The sequence below is a fragment of the Bos taurus genome, chromosome 25 (genome assembly GCF_002263795.3).
Source record: "Bos taurus isolate L1 Dominette 01449 registration number 42190680 breed Hereford chromosome 25, ARS-UCD2.0, whole genome shotgun sequence".
Classification (NCBI taxonomy): Eukaryota; Metazoa; Chordata; class Mammalia; order Artiodactyla; family Bovidae; genus Bos; species Bos taurus.
In genome coordinates, this window is record NC_037352.1 from 28019407 (window position 1) to 28034734 (window position 15328).

General features: G+C 43.6%; 1 protein-coding gene across 4 annotated transcripts in view; it reads left to right on the forward strand.

The window, feature by feature from the left end:
* The window catches only part of CRCP (CGRP receptor component), a 49784-nt gene that overhangs the window by 21667 nt on the left and 12789 nt on the right, over positions 1-15328 (forward strand). For all 4 annotated transcript variants that reach the window (XR_009492788.1, NM_001077870.1, XM_059881215.1 and 1 more), the window contains 1 exon segment: positions 11092-11149. Coding sequence is in view for 3 of the 4 variants with exons in the window: in NM_001077870.1 (NP_001071338.1) it covers positions 11092-11149 (58 nt within the window). In the remaining variant the exon portion in view is untranslated.

Consider the following 15328-nt stretch of genomic DNA (forward strand, 5'->3'; position numbering starts at 1 on the left):
TCTTGTGCCCAGTTACTTTCTTGATGACTTTCCTGAATAAGTTCAGTTTGAGTGAGTGAGTGAGTGAAGTCGCTCAGTCGTGTCCAACTCTCTGCGACCCCATGGACTGTAGCCTACCAGGCTCCTCCCTCCATGGGATTCTCCAGGCAAGAGTACTGGAGTGGGTTGCCATTTCCTTCTCCAGGGGATCTTCCCGACCCAGGGATTGAACCTGGGTCTCCTGAATTCCAGGCAGACGCTTTAACCTCAAGTTAAGTTTGTAGAAATTAAAAGCGTCATTAAGAATTAGAGCAAGAGTTTCCATGAGAAAAAACTAACCCTGGTCTTTTAGAATTAATAACACAGCTGATAAATCCAAAAAAGGCATTTGTCATTCATTCAGAATAATCAGAAATCTTCTTTTGGAGGCAACATTTGGCATTGTTTCAGGCACACGGCTGGTGCATTGTCAGTAAACTAGTGCCCTTCTCCCTTGCTTCTCTTCTCTATGAAGACAAATCTTTTCAAATGTGTGCCTGTATGTGTTTATGTATGTTTATTTATAGTTTTACTTTTGTGATAAACATAACATAAAATGTACCATTTCAACCACTTTTAAGTCTAAAGTTCATTTATAGTATTCACACTGTTGTGCAGTCAACATCCAGAACTGTTTAATCTTGTAAAACAAACTATACCAATTAAACAACTCCCCATTTCCTACTTAACCTAGCCCCTGACACCACCGTTCTGTTTGTATGAATTTGACTACACTTAATACCTCGTATAAATAGAATCGTACAGTATATGTCTTTTTACAAAATCTGAATATTTTTTAATATTGTGGTATTTTTATTTTAGCCATTTTTAAAAAACATTTGTTTGTTTTTGGCTGTGCGGGGTCTTTGTTGCTGTGCACGGGCTTTTTTGAGCTGCGGTGAGCAGGGCCTGCTTTCTAGTTGGGTGTGGGCTTCTCATCGCGGCGGCTTCTCTTGTTGCTCTAGGTTCATGGGCTCGGCTCAGTAATCGTGGCACCCGTGCTTAGTTGCCCTGAGACATGTGGGATCTTTCTGCTCCATGGATCAAACCCATGTCCTCTGCATCGGCAGGTGGATTCTTAACCACTGGACCACCAGGGAAGCCCTATTTCTAACCATTTATAAGTGTGCAGTTTAGTGGCATTAGATAGAGTCAGTTGTACAATCATCTCTGCCATCCATCCAAAGGATAGGTTTTCATCATGCCAAACTAAAACCATATACCCATTAAACAATGAGTCCCCATCCTCCCTTCTCCCTCTGGTAACCACCAGTCTGCTTTGTATCTCTGACTTTGGCTACGTTATTTGTTCTTTCTGGTTATTTCATTTATAACGTCTTCTGGTTATTTCATTTATAACGTCTTTCTGGTTATTTCATTTATAACGTCTTCAGGGCTCATTAATGCTGTAGAGTGTGTCAGGGTGTCCTTTTGGAGGCTGCATACTGTCCCATCTTATGTGTGTGTGACATTTTGTTTATTCATTTATCCATTAGTGTATATATTTGGGTGATGTCTGCCTTTTGGCTGTTATGCATAATGGTACTGCTGTGAACACAAGTGTATAAATACCTCTTGGAGATTCAGCATTCAGTTATTTTGAGTATATACCCAGAAGCCAAATTGCTAGATCTTAGGATAACTGTATTTTTCGTTTTTTGAGAAACTACCATACTGTTTTCCCTAGTGGCTGCTCCATTTTACATTCCCACAGGCAATGCACAGGGTTCTTATTTCTTCACATCCTCATCAACACTATTGGGTAGGCCAGAAGGTTAGTTCCAGTTTTTCGTAAGATGTTATGGGAGACCCTGAGCGAACTTTTTGGCCAACCCAATACATATTTTAAAGAATGTTAAGAGGACAAAAATAGTCTTTCGTGTTTACTTAGAATTTTACTATTTCTTTTCATCATTCATTCCTGTTCATGTTTACTTTTTAGCATTTACTTCAGCCTAAAGAGCTTCTACTAGCACTTCTTTTAGAACAGGCCTGCTGGCTACAATTTTCTTAGTTTTGGTTCAAATGGGAGTGTTATATATATTCTTTCATTTTGAAAGGATAGTTTCAAGGGGTTGAGTGATCTTTTCTTTCAGCTCTTGAAAGATGTTAGTTTAAAAAAGAAGTCCTGTGACTGCTTTTAATACTTTTCTTTATATTTGGTCTTTGAAGGATTTGATTATGATTTTTTTTAAAGTTTATCTGCTGAACTTCTTGGTTATGTAAATTTGTATTTCTTACCCCAGTTTGTGAAGTTTTGGACCACTATTTCTTTAAACATTTTTTTCTGCCCCAAGTCTCTTCCTCCTTTCATTCCAGAACTCCAAAGACGCAACTGTTAGAACTCTGATAATTTTTCTGCATATTCCTAAGGCTTTGTTTTTATTGTTGTTGTTTTTTAAAGACAAAGTAAGTTTTACACCGAAGTATGGTTGATGTAGCGGAGAAGGCAATAGCACCCCACTCCAGTACTCTTGCCTAGAAAATCCCATGGACGGAGGAGCCTGGTGGGCTGCAGTCCATGGGGTTGTGAAAAGTCGGACACGACTGAGCAACTTCACTTTCACTTTTCACTTTCATGCATTGGAGAAGGAAATGGCAACCCACTCCAGTGTTCTTGCCTGGAGAATCCCAGGGGCGGGGGAGCCTTGTGTTCTGGCGTCTGTGGGGTCGCACAGAGTGGGACACGACTGAAGCGACTCAGCAGCAGCAGCAGGGTTGATGTACAGTGTTGTGTTACTTTCAGGCGTATGGCATATTGATCGAGTTATCCATATATATATATATTTTTTAATTCTTTTTCATTATAGGTTATTGCAAGATACTGAATATAGATCCCTGTGCTGTGTTAGAGGTCCTTGTTGTTTATTTGTTTTATATATAGTGAATGTGTATCTCTTAATCCCAAATTCCTAATTTACCCTTCCCTTCCTTTGGTAATTATAAGTTTGTCTTCTGTGTCTGAGTCTTTTTCTGTTTTGTAAATAAGTTTATTTGGGGCCTTTTTTTTTAAGATTCCACATGTGATATAATACATTTGTCTTTGACTTACTTCACTTAGTGTTGAAGGGTTGTTGAATCACGCGAAGGCACCAGGATTCTTGGCTCCCGGAGGAGAAAAATTCAATCCGGGGCCAGAGACGAGGCTTGATCGCTCAGAGCTTTTGTGTAATAAAGTTTTATTAAAGTATAAAGGAGATAGAGAAAGCTTCTGACATAGGCATCAGAGGGGGCAGAAAGAATACCTGCTTGCTAGTGTTAACAATGAGGTTATATAATCCAAAGAATGTCTGGAGGTTGTAAAGACCTCATCAGACCTACTCCCATAATTTACATTTTAAGATAACACTGTCCTCAGGCAGGATACATCCTTGTAAAGACCAGGTCTACTCCCATAATTAACATTTTAAGATAACAGAAGGTTGAATCCAAAGACTGTCCTTAGGCAGGATACATTATTGTTATATAATCCTAAGGAATGTGGAGAAAGAAAAAAAGTTTGTCCTTTCTTCCTCCTTGAGAATTCCAGACCCCTCTCTCCTTGGGGACCCCTAGACTCCCTATCAACCTGCCTAGGAACTGACTCTCTCAGTGTGATAATCTGTAGGTCCATCCATGTTGTTGCAAATGGTATGTGTTCTTTTTTATGGCTGAGTAATATTCCATATTGTATATGTGTGTTTGTGTGTGTGTATACACGCCATGGCACCCCACTCTAGTACTCCTGCCTGGAAAATCCCATGGATGGAGGAGCCTGGTAGGCTGCAATCCACAGGGTCGCTGAGGGTCAGACACGACTGAGCGACTTCACTTTCACTTTTCACTTTCATGCATTGGAGAAGGAAATGGCAACCCACTCCAGTGTTCTTGCCTGGAGAATCCCAGGGATGGGGGATCCTGGTGGGCTGCCGTCTATGGGGTCACACAGAGTCTGACACGACTGAAGTGACTTAGCAGTAGCAGTATACACGCCATATCTTCTTTAACCATTCGTCTCTTGATGGTCACGTAGTCCCTTTTGGGACTCTCAAAATGTATATGTTGGTTCATCACATGGTGTTCCACCAACCCCTTAGGCTTTATTCACTTCTCTTTAATCCTTTTTTCTGTTCAAGTTTACTGATTCTTTGTTTGGCCTGTTCAGATCTGCCTTTGAATCCCTCTAGTCATTTTCATGTTAGTCAATGTGCTTTGCAGCTCCAGAATTTATTTTTGTTTCTTTCTGTCTCTTTATTGATATTTCCATTTTGTTCATGCATTGTTTTCTTGACTTTCTCCACATCTTTTAATTCTTGGAGCATCTTTAATGTTTTACTTATTTTTGAGATGGTTGTTTTAAAGCCTTTGTCTAGTAGACTTTCTATCGGGTTTTTTTCAGAGACCATTAATTTTTTTCAGAGACAGTTAATTTGTTTATGTATTTGCATGGGCTATACTTGTTTCTTTGTTTACCTTGTGAGTTCTTTGTTGAAAACTGGATGTTTGATCTAATAAAATCATAGCTCAAAATCAGATTTTCTTCCTTTTCCTTAGGCTTTCTGACTTTTGTTTATTGTTTACTATTTTTGTATTATAGTGGGCTGTTTCTGTGCTGAGAATCAGCTTGAGGTATAAACTCAAGGTCTTCTCAGTGTACCTTTTCTGAGTGTACCTCTTTCCCTAGGCATGCACAGTCTGTCTCTGATTTTCCCCACATATGTGCCTACTTTTCATTAAAGGTTGTTTCCCGAGACGCATGAACATGCCAGGGCTCTAACAGATACCCTTGCAGGTATCTGCCTTGCTCCAGGCAGTGTTGTTCTGAAAACAACCAGTAGAGGGGGCTGCAGGGCCTTTCACTGTAGCTGGGTCTGGCTCCTCTGGAAGCAGGCAAACTTTATTTGCAGCCCATTGGAATTCATCTGGCCTCAGTGCCTTATGACTCAGGGGGCTGCTTGCCACGTACTATCAAGACCTGGATCACTTGTGCTAGCCAGTGCATTTTAAGACAGGAATCAAGTGTGTGACAGAAACTGCTGAAATGCTCTTTAATTCTTTTTTCTGAATATCCCCTGCTAGAGTTTTTCTCATCCTTTTCTCAGGAAGAGGAGATTCAAGATAATAGCCCCTCAGTGACCCGGTTCTAGTAATACAAACTGGAGCTCCATTAATTTGCTTAAAAACCTCCACTGCTAAAGTTCTTGAGGGTTTGATAGGAACCATGTTTTATTTGACTTTGGGTGTCAAAGTCCAAGAGTAATCTGGAGGCAGCACAGCTCAGAGTAGATAGATGGGTGCAGGTTTCACTAACATCTGGAATGTGGTTACTCTGCTTAGAGAGCCTGGAGTCTCGCCCCTTGTTTCCCCACTGTGCGAACAGTTGTCTCTGGAACGTCTCCTGCAAGTCATTGCTACTCTAGCTCTTTGTTTTTCAACTCATGTTTATCTCATGCTAGGTTTGTCTTAGTAGGGATACAAAGATGAATAGCTACAGTGTAAGTGCTAGGGCAGTGGGGACATAGCAGAGAGACACTGAAGTGTCAGAATTTGAGTGTATCATTTTGCCTGTGGGAGGTGACACTGGGTTTTCATATAAGGTAATAGTCAGCTAGATATAAGTGAGCACATGCTTTCTAAGCAGAGGGAACATGATATGCTAGAGCCTGGAATCAGGAAGTAGTTCCTGTGTAATGTTTGCAGTGTCATTTAATTGGAATATGAGTGCTTGGGGGACATGAAGGCATTTGAACCTAGAGAGACTGACAAACAGCAGATGTCCGTGGGTTCTGAAGGTTGAACGAAGAAAGTTTATAAACTGTGCGGACAGTGGGAAGATTAGAAGCAGGATAATGAGATGACCAGATTTTCATCTTTTAAAAGGTACTTTATTTGTAAGAATGAAGGTAGACTGAAAAAGTGGCAGACGCTTGAGGACAGGCCTTTGCCCTTTAGCCAAGAAGAATTGAAGTGGCTTGTAGAAATGGTGAGGGCGGGGCTGCGGACAGATACCTCGAAAGAAATAGAATTAATTCTTAGTGTCTTAATATGGGCAGTGGGTGAGAGGGAAGAGTCGAGGATGATTCTGGCCTGTGTATTTGGCTCTTCACCAAGATGAGAAGTATGGAGAGAGGAACTGATTTGATGGGAAAGGTAGTCAGATTGCTTTGGGATAGGTTGAGTTTGAGGTGTGTCTGGGGTGTTTAGGTGGCAGTTGGTTACAGAGGTCTGGAGATCGGCTCTCACTACATGAAGACATGAATTTCTTAGTTCTAACCTGTAACGGCAGATGAGATTGTGAGGTTTGGATGAAGAACTCTGTAGGGATGAAAGATGGCACCACAGGAATGCCACGGAGGCAAGCGGAAGAGGAAACCTGTAAAGAGATGAGGGAATAGAAAGCTAGGTGAATCAGGGAAGAATGGTCTGCGGAGGCTGCAAGGGCAGGTCGTTTTAAGGAGGGAGTGACCAGCAGTGTTCCAGAGACAGGGCAGGGCAGAGAAGCCCTCTAGAGTGATCAGTGTGGGGCACTCTGGGCCCCTAAATGAGAACAGTTTTGGTGATCATTTGGGGCAGGAGCTAAAGTGCAGTGAATTAAATGAAGGAGAGAAAGTAGACGATAAAAATGAGCCTCTGAAGTCAGGGGGAATGTTTGGACCCTCCATCCCCCAAAATGGTCCTGCAGTACATGTGGTCCTGTGACTTAACTTCAGCTGGGCTCAGCTCCTGGGGTGCAGAGCAGAGAACTTGCTTGGTGGGTTTGACTGCCTGACCTGCCTGCTGTGAGGTCTGTCCTCTGACCTCGCAGCAGGTCAGGACACCAGGGGCTGCCACAGTCCCTGCTGTGTCCGCTGCTTTTCCTGGCACCTCATGGTATCTGCCTGTGGCCTAGTCTGTGACTGTTGGCCCTTTAGGTTCCAGAGTCCCATGGCTTAGTGCCGGTGAGAGGAGGGTATCATTCAGGTGCCAGATTCGATACTGAGGCTACTGCTGGCAACGTTCCTCCTCCACTGCCAGGGCATCCGCCCCGTGCTGCTCAGCTTGCAGTCCTGAAGGGAGCCTGGGTTCTTGTAATTCAGTAGAAGGGAAGTTTCTCCATGGGTGGCTCAGAGGGTGGTTCCACCATCTGGTGAGGAACCAAGGCCACCTCTGTGCCAGCAAAGACATCACATAGCTTCTTATAATATAACTTCTTTAGTCGTGTTAACCTGCAGTTGTGGTTTAGACACGTGTTGATGCGATATCTTTCTGGTGCCCAAACTTTAAGTCACTTTTCAAACTTAATAAGGAACCGTGTGCGTTGTGGTGGCAGTACCTCCCTGAAGGTTGATGTGAAGGAGGTACTTGTTCATAAAATGAATGTGGCTGAAGCAGCCCTCAGGATCTGCCTTTAGTTCCTCTGGAGTAATACTGTACCATACTGGTGTTTGCTTTTAGTCATAACACATGACATTAGGTTTGCAGAGGACTTCAATCTTCTAATTAAAGTCGCCAGATTATTCTGATTTATCTTTAATCTCCTGTAAGTCTTTGATTTATTTTTATTTATGTTGCTTGTTATGAATGAAACATACTGGTTGCCTGCCTTTTCCTTTCCACCCTTTGCTCTAATCCCACCCTTCACCCGAGTCTAATGTTCCCTCCGAGCAGTCTCCATTGACTCTGTGGTGCAGGACAGAAAGCAGTCAGACCCATTTCCTTCTCTCCTTGCACTTCTCCTACTGGTCATTTCTTAAAACTTATATATTTCTGGCTGCACTGGGTCTGCGTTGCTGCACACGGGCTGTCTCTGGTTGTGGTGAGTGGGGGCTCCTCTCTAGGTGCTTGGGCTTCTCATTTTGCAGAGCATGGGCTTAGTTGCCCTGCGTCATGTGGAATGTTTCTTGACCAGGGCTCGAACCTGTGTACCCCTCATTGACTGGGCAGGTTTTTAACCACTGGACTGCTAGGGAAGTTCCCTTTGTCATCTTTTACCTAGTCTTTCACAAGGATCCTCTGAGACCCGCTCTGTGCCCTTAGCACCTACTCCACTACTTCTACTTTGGATCTCCTTAGACAGACGTGGAGAGTGCCTTTGGACCCTCTTCAGAGACTCTCCATATACATGAACCAAACCCAGATTTGCTTTGGTGCCAGAAAAATGGAGCTTTGTCTGATATCAAAGCATATCAACATAAACCATACTGAAAACAGTTTAAAATATGAGGGCGACACAGAAGGTGCCTTTCAAAAGCCTGGTGACTTTAGAGCGAAATTAATTTAGAGCCAAAATTTTAGAATTTTCAAATCACAAACTGGTTACCATTTATTGTCGGAGTGCCTGGTGCGGCCGCTCATGGCTCCCAAGAATTCCTAAGCTGGGTTAATGGGGTCATATTGTGAATGCCTCCCTCCAAAATGACTTGAGTCCAGTGAAAGCTCATTAGGGCTAAGAATATTTTGGGATCCTTAATCTCTTAATTTTTGTTTTCCGAAATTGGATTTCGCTTTACCTTCTAGCTCCAGCGCACCTGAGTTTTGTGCTGTCCGCATGTTACGTTTGACTGTCGTGGAGCTTGTGTCGTATGTCTCCAGCTGTGCTGTGGTGCGCATCTTGTGGGGTTTATACTAAAGTGTAGACCAAAGACTATCTGGAAGATTTGAATAAAGGGATGAGAATTGCTTTACAAAGGAAAAGGAACTTCCTCCAGTTACTCCCCAGTCCTCACAGTCCAGTTGTCGCCTTCACCATCATTCCGCTGAACTGCCTGACCAGGCCAACAGTGCCCTCCTTTTTGGCAAATCCAGTGACTTCTCTACTGTCAACCTACTGTCCTCTCTTCAGCATTTGACACTATTGGTGATACCCTCTGTCCTGGACTTTTCCTTTCTCCTTTGCGGCCTTCCCCCAGCCCCGTGAGTAGAGGTGCTTGACGGTGGCTGCCGTGGGTCTTCATTTCCTCTGCAGCTGGCCTCTGGACTGTGATATCCACTATCCTGGTTTTGCATACTCCTTCATAATAAAGCCGGCTCTAATCTTTTTCTCTAGTTCTAGACCAAACTCGAACTAAGACCAGAGAAGCTGTTGGGTGAGTTCTTCATTGTGGCTGCAAAAGTACCACAAACTCAAATTCAGATTTCAGTTCATACAGTATTTCCAAATAGGCTAAATACCCGACAGCAAGCCTCAGCTCTCCCCGTCTTTCGCCCCCCACACCCCCAGCCTCGGCGGTCGTCAGGGCCTGTTGACTGTACCTGAGGGCGACCAGGAGCAGATCAGGACTCTCGTTGCCGCTGCCGCCACCTAAGTACACAGCTTTGCTTTCTCTCACCCGGGAGTGTTACACAGCGTCTCTGCCTCCATTTTCCCGGGCTCTCCAGACCCAGCCAGCCCCTCCTGTCCCCGCTTGCTCCCCAGTGCCTCTAGAGTAACTCCTTGGTAGTGCAGGCCTTTGTGGTCTTGTCCCAGTTGACTCTCAGCCTCGAGTCCCACAGCCTCTCTTGCAGCCATTTCCTAAAACTCCGTGAATGTTCGTTCTTCTGGATGTTTACATGTGCTGTTCCTGCCCTGACTGCCCGTTCCTCTCATCCTTTTCGCCTAGAAAATCCTTAAGGGCCCAGTGCAAGAGTCTTCTCCTCTCTGAAAAAGAAAGAAAGAGCATTGTCATGTTCGACTCTTGCAATCCCAGGGACTGTAGCCCACCAGGATCCTCTGTCCATGGGATTCTCTGGACAAGAATACTGGAGTGGGCTGCCATGCCCTCCTTCAAGGCTAGAGTGCATGTTTGGGGGCTTATGAGGGGTAGAACTTGACTGCACTGCCTTAATCCTGACTGCCGTTTATGGGGCAATGACTGTGTGAGTCGTCTTTATGAACACTGAATACTTTTAGAAGCAGATGGTTCAGGACATAAGCTTGGATAGCAGAGTCTCAGCTCTGCCATTTACTAGCTGTGTAGCCATGGACAAATTATTTCTTTACCGTCTCAGCATCAAGTCTGAGGGTTAAATGTGCTTGCCATATGGAAAGTAAGCAATAAGTGGTTGCCACTCTTGCTCTAAATGGTAAAATTTTTGTCCCTTGTAACCTTCTCATGAGACAGGTAAGTACTGTAGTCATTCCTGTTTGACAGGTGATGAAACCAAGGCTTAGGGAGAACTGGGTAACTACTGCTTCCCCAGACACCTGGCTCTGGGAATTGTGGCTTATTCATCACTTTATTCCAGAATATGTTTATTGAATTGAATTCAAAAGAGGAAGCTGTAGAGCTCCAGGGTCAGAGAGAGAAATGTAGAAATTGTCACCTGCACAGGGGTGGCAAACATTGAAGCCACTTTTTTCAAGTCCTACCTTTTTTAAAAAAAACTGTTTTTAGTTAACAGATAATTACAGTGTTGTGTTGGTTTCTGCAGTGCATCAGCGTGGATCAGCCATAGGTATACACGTCTCCCTCCCTCTTGAGCCTACGTCCCACAAGTTCTGTCATCTTTGAGAGCACGTGCATTTCAACCACCCCTGCAGCCATGAGCTATATTTTGTCTGGTGGCAGATAACTGGTGTCTTCATTGTGAATCTTTTGTTAAAATTCGCTTTTATTAGCCTTCTTTTCCCAACTGGATTCTGAGCTCTTTGAGGGCAGAAAACTCTGTCTTATACTGCCATGCATTACCTCCTGCCTCCTTGGAGTCTTTGGTTTTGTTTACTAACAGGTCAAGTCTGAGTGACATTTAGTCTTAACCTCAAAAAGGAATTTTCAACCATTTGGAAGTGATGAACAACCAAGATGATTTTGTAAATCTTTACTTTCTATAATTTGAATTAAGATTTCCCAAATACAGTTTATTAAAACTGCAGCTGTACTGTCTGTTACATTTCTTATAACCCAAGCCTCTGGACTCTTCAGGATTCTAATCCATGGTTGTGCCCTTGAGTAAGAGTCACTGATCGAGGACTCTCCTATTCTCATTCTTTCATTTTACAGTTGAAGAAACTGAGGGCCATGTTCCAAGTTGTTCTTCCATGTGTTATCTGACAAAGTGTTCTCTAAACTGCTTGGTGAAGACTCAAATCCTTAGGAGTATAAGAGTTTTGAAGGCTCTGTACTTTTCTTTTGACAGAGCTGAAAAGCTTCAGCTGCTGAATCACAGGCCTGTGACTGCTGTTGAGATCCAGCTGGTGAGTGAAGGAGGGTTGAACTTGGATGGGTTAGTTTCTGGGTCTGAGATGTAAAATGGGTTCTAAAGGCTGACCTCAGACAAGCCAGAAACTGTCATTATTTGAAAAGACTGCTAGACCATCCATTTTATAAGTGAAAGGAAACCTCAACAATTTGATCCTAGTTACTATGGACTTAGGGAAAAGGAAAGACTGGAGAAATGTCACTCCTTCTGTAGGATTTGGGGATCTGACTTGGCAGCTCTTTGTCTCCTCCATGTCCTACACCCTTCTAGCCACTGCTTCTCTGTAGGGTTAGATTCAGCATGGCTCTGGTGGAGTTTATCCTCCCCCCTCGCTGCCCCCGCCCCACACACACTTTTGACCTCCTCTTGTATTTCTTCTCTCGATGAATGGAGCATATGTGCACTTTGCCGCAGGCTCACGCTGTCACCCTCCTGGCCCAGTGTCCCAGGCTAGACTCCTGGAAGTCATTCGTTTCCCTTTAGCTCCTAGTCGGTCAGTTGCGGCTTCTCTTCCTTCTCCTACCTCTTGCTCTTTCTTCTCCCCTTGCTGCACTGCAGTAATTCCTGTTGTTATTTCTCTGCTCAGCTCTTACAGTCATCTTCTCACTGTTTTCCTACCTCCAGTCCAGCCCCTGCCTGCCCATCTTCCGTACCACAATCATAGTTTGCTTTCTCAAACCACACATTTGATCATCTAGTTTCCCTTTGCATGTAACCATTCAGTGGAAACTCAATACTTACAGAGTCTAAACTGCAAGCACAGCATTAAGTTTTAGGATTGGGAAAGCCAGAGTAGGGCTTCCCAGGTGGCTCAGTGATAAAAAGCTGCCTGCCAGTGCAGGAGACAAGAGATGTGGGTTCGATCCCTGGGTTGGGAAGATACCCCGAAGGAGGAAATGGCAACCCACTCCAGTATTCTTGCCTGAAAAATCCCATGGAAAGAGGATCCTGGTGGGCTACAGTCCATGGGGTCTCAAAGAATCAGACGCCACTGAGCGACTGAGGACGCGCATGCGCACACACACATACACACGCGTACGCGTGCGCGCGCGTGCCAGGGCAGACGGCAGAGGAGATGTGAGGAGACTGTGAAGTGGCCTCGGATTGCAGACTGAGCGGTTGTGGCCCTTCTGTGTGGTGCGCTTTCCTTCCGTGTCCCGGGTGGAGACCACTGTTAAGCTCTTAAATATTAGGCAGGCCATTCAATTGCGAGTAAAAAACTTTGGCTGGAGAATTAATAAAATGAAAATAAAGCAGTTTTCAAAATCACTTTTAGAAGTATTTAGCTCTTTATCAAATTTCCTTTAGAAAAATGTGGAAGAAAATGGCAGAAAATACCTCTGATGTTTAAGAGTTGCTTAAAAAAAAAACAAAACCAAACCCTTTTTAAGAGAGTCCTGGGATATTTACTTTTTGACTAAAAGTTTTATTGTCCTCTCAGCATTTTGTTTCTACCCTTTAAAATGCACCCAAAATTAAATTAGAAGAATTCCTTCCATAAAGGGTGTCTTTTAGGGGGAACTGGTCTTCAGGCTAAATAAACTTTTTTTTTCTAATACCGTCAATTATTCTGATGCTTTTGACTATATTGGAAATTCAGCTTAGAAAAGAAAAAAAAAACAAAACAGCAAGAAAATAATCCCCATCCCTCTGGGTTAAAGATCACATGTCATGTCTCCTCCAACTTTAATCAGCAACATATGTTATTCATGGCTTAATGACAGATGGAGAGAAGAGATGAGGAGGATTAGCGTGACCTCATCCTGGAGCCTGCGGAAGGCTCTCAGGACTTGGTAGGATTAGCTGCTATTAAGATGGCCTGCTCTATGCCAGACTCAGGGCCAGAAACTGTGTGTATCACCTTTAATGCCCTCACCGTAGTCTCAGCTAGTGAGTGCCTGAGTGGTCTGTGTGATTCAGAAGCCCTGTTCTTCCTCTAAGCCCTGAGCTGCTGCATGGTGAGGAGAAAGTTCTCTGACGTCTCCTCAGACTGTGTTTATCCTCTTCTCCTCCTTTCCGCAGGTAGATAGACCTTGTTAAAAGCTGTCTGTGTTGTTTCCCAGCATTTTTTGGCCAGATTTTTCCCAGCCAGGGATCTGGCCATAAAGGGTAGCAAGTCATTTACCAAGGTGTGTAGCAAGGTCTCTTCTCACCAGAAAGGGATAAGAAATGAGGTTTTCCCTAGGTAGGAAGGTGCAGAGAACTTGAGAATTTCCCCATGTTAGCTTTACAGCCGTGTGTTCTCCCTAGGTCCAGAAGTAATCCCAACATCCAGCATCTGTCAGGATTCAGTGTTGGAGGCCGAAAAACTTCTCTTTTTCGATTGTCCTGGTTAATCCTTCAGCCATGGTTTGTTGTGATCCTCAGATCCACAGCTGACTGCCTGCTGTATGTGAGGAGGTGGGGAGGCCACCAGCTCTGAGACTTCTGCCGTGCCCTTTTGTGTCTTCATTTGGGACCATTTGGGACCTCTGGCCTGACAACAGAATGTGAACTCCCGGGCCTCACAGGCCACGGTCCTAATAGGCGCTACCATCAGTGCCTGTTGTAATTTAGTGATTATAAAAAGGCTGGAATCATATAGTTTCCTGCTTTATAAAACACTGAAATGTGTGTCCTTTTTGGTCCTTATTAAAGGCATTACTTTAATTTTACTTTAGAGAAAATTGAAATTTATAGAGGTAAAGTGAACTGTTCTGGGTCAAATAGCTAGAAGTGCCTGTTATTAGATTTTTAGTTGTTTTGAGCAGAGCAGGAGGTTAGGCTTGGCAACTTCAACTAAGTGAGAAACATTTTTGGAGTATAGCAGCCCAGTCTGACAGACCCTGGTAACTAATATAATCTTCACGTATGATAAAAAATTTATCGTTTATGTTGACTCCCCTCAAATACTTTTTTTTTATGTTTCATTTGCCCTTATATTCTGAACAACTTGAACCCTTTGATATTTTGGAATGTTGAGACACCACTCTGCATTTCTTTATTTGAGCTCTGTTACTTCTGTGTTGGAGAGAAAAGTTGAAGAGTAGTGTTATTATTTTTGACTCTAGCGATCCAAGAGGGGTTGGTAAGTTTTTGTTTCTGCAAGTTTCTTTTTTGTGTATATTTCATCTTGCTTAATACAGTTCATATTTTCTTCTGTGACTGGGAAAGAAATTTTCCTGACTATAATTGTTCCTGAGGGTTGTTTGCTAATAAAAGCATCTGCTGTTGGCACCTTTGGCCAAAAGTTAGTAAAGCTTGTCAGCCCTATTGCCAAGAACACACCTAACTGAAACCAGATCTGTCAGACCCAGAGACTGGATGCAGGAAGGTGGCCTGTGGAAATCCTCCCTGTTTGGTTTTCTAAGAAGACCCCTCAGAGCTCATATAACCAAACTGTTTGAAATCAGTGGACTCTGGTGTGCCATCCAGTGTCTCCAAGAGAGGAGCTGTTAGAAACCTCCTACTGGAGGCCATGGAGTTCTAGGAGGAGCTGGATTCGAAGTCTCAAGAGACCTTGCCCTGTTTGTTGTGAGATCAGATCAGTTTTCCTGTAGTGCTGAGCCTCCTTGTACTAGTCTGTTGCTTGTCCTCGCTTTACATACAGTGGCCTTGAGAAGCTCTGGTGCAGTGATTGTGAGAAGGAGCGCTGATAATGATGGGAGGTTGTCACTGGTCTCACAACACTCTCTTTCACATTCTTCACCTGCGGCAGGAGACGGTTCATCAGCAACTGTGTGTGCCGGTTATTCATAAGCTGGGAGACATTGTTCTCCTGAATAGAGATCATTTTTCCCTCAAGATTAAATTATCAAATCAGGTATATCTCTCCTTTCTCCCCCTTCATTCTTTGGAGGCAGTGTGTGGTAGAATATTTCCTTTTACAGGCTGTAATTTTACATGGCTGATTTTAAAAGTGGGCTTTTATAATACCATATAAGAAACGAATCGCCAGTCCAGGTTCGATGCAGGATACAGGAAGCTTGGGGCTGGTGCACTGGGATGACCCAGAGGGATGGTATGGGGAGGGGGGAGGGAGGAGGGAGGGGGGTTCAGGATGGGGAACACGTGTACACCCATGGCGGATGCATGTTGATGTATGGCAAAACCAATACAATATTGTAAAGTAAAAAAAATAAATAAAAAATAAAAATTATTCTTAAAATAGAAAAAAATAAAGACTATAATATAA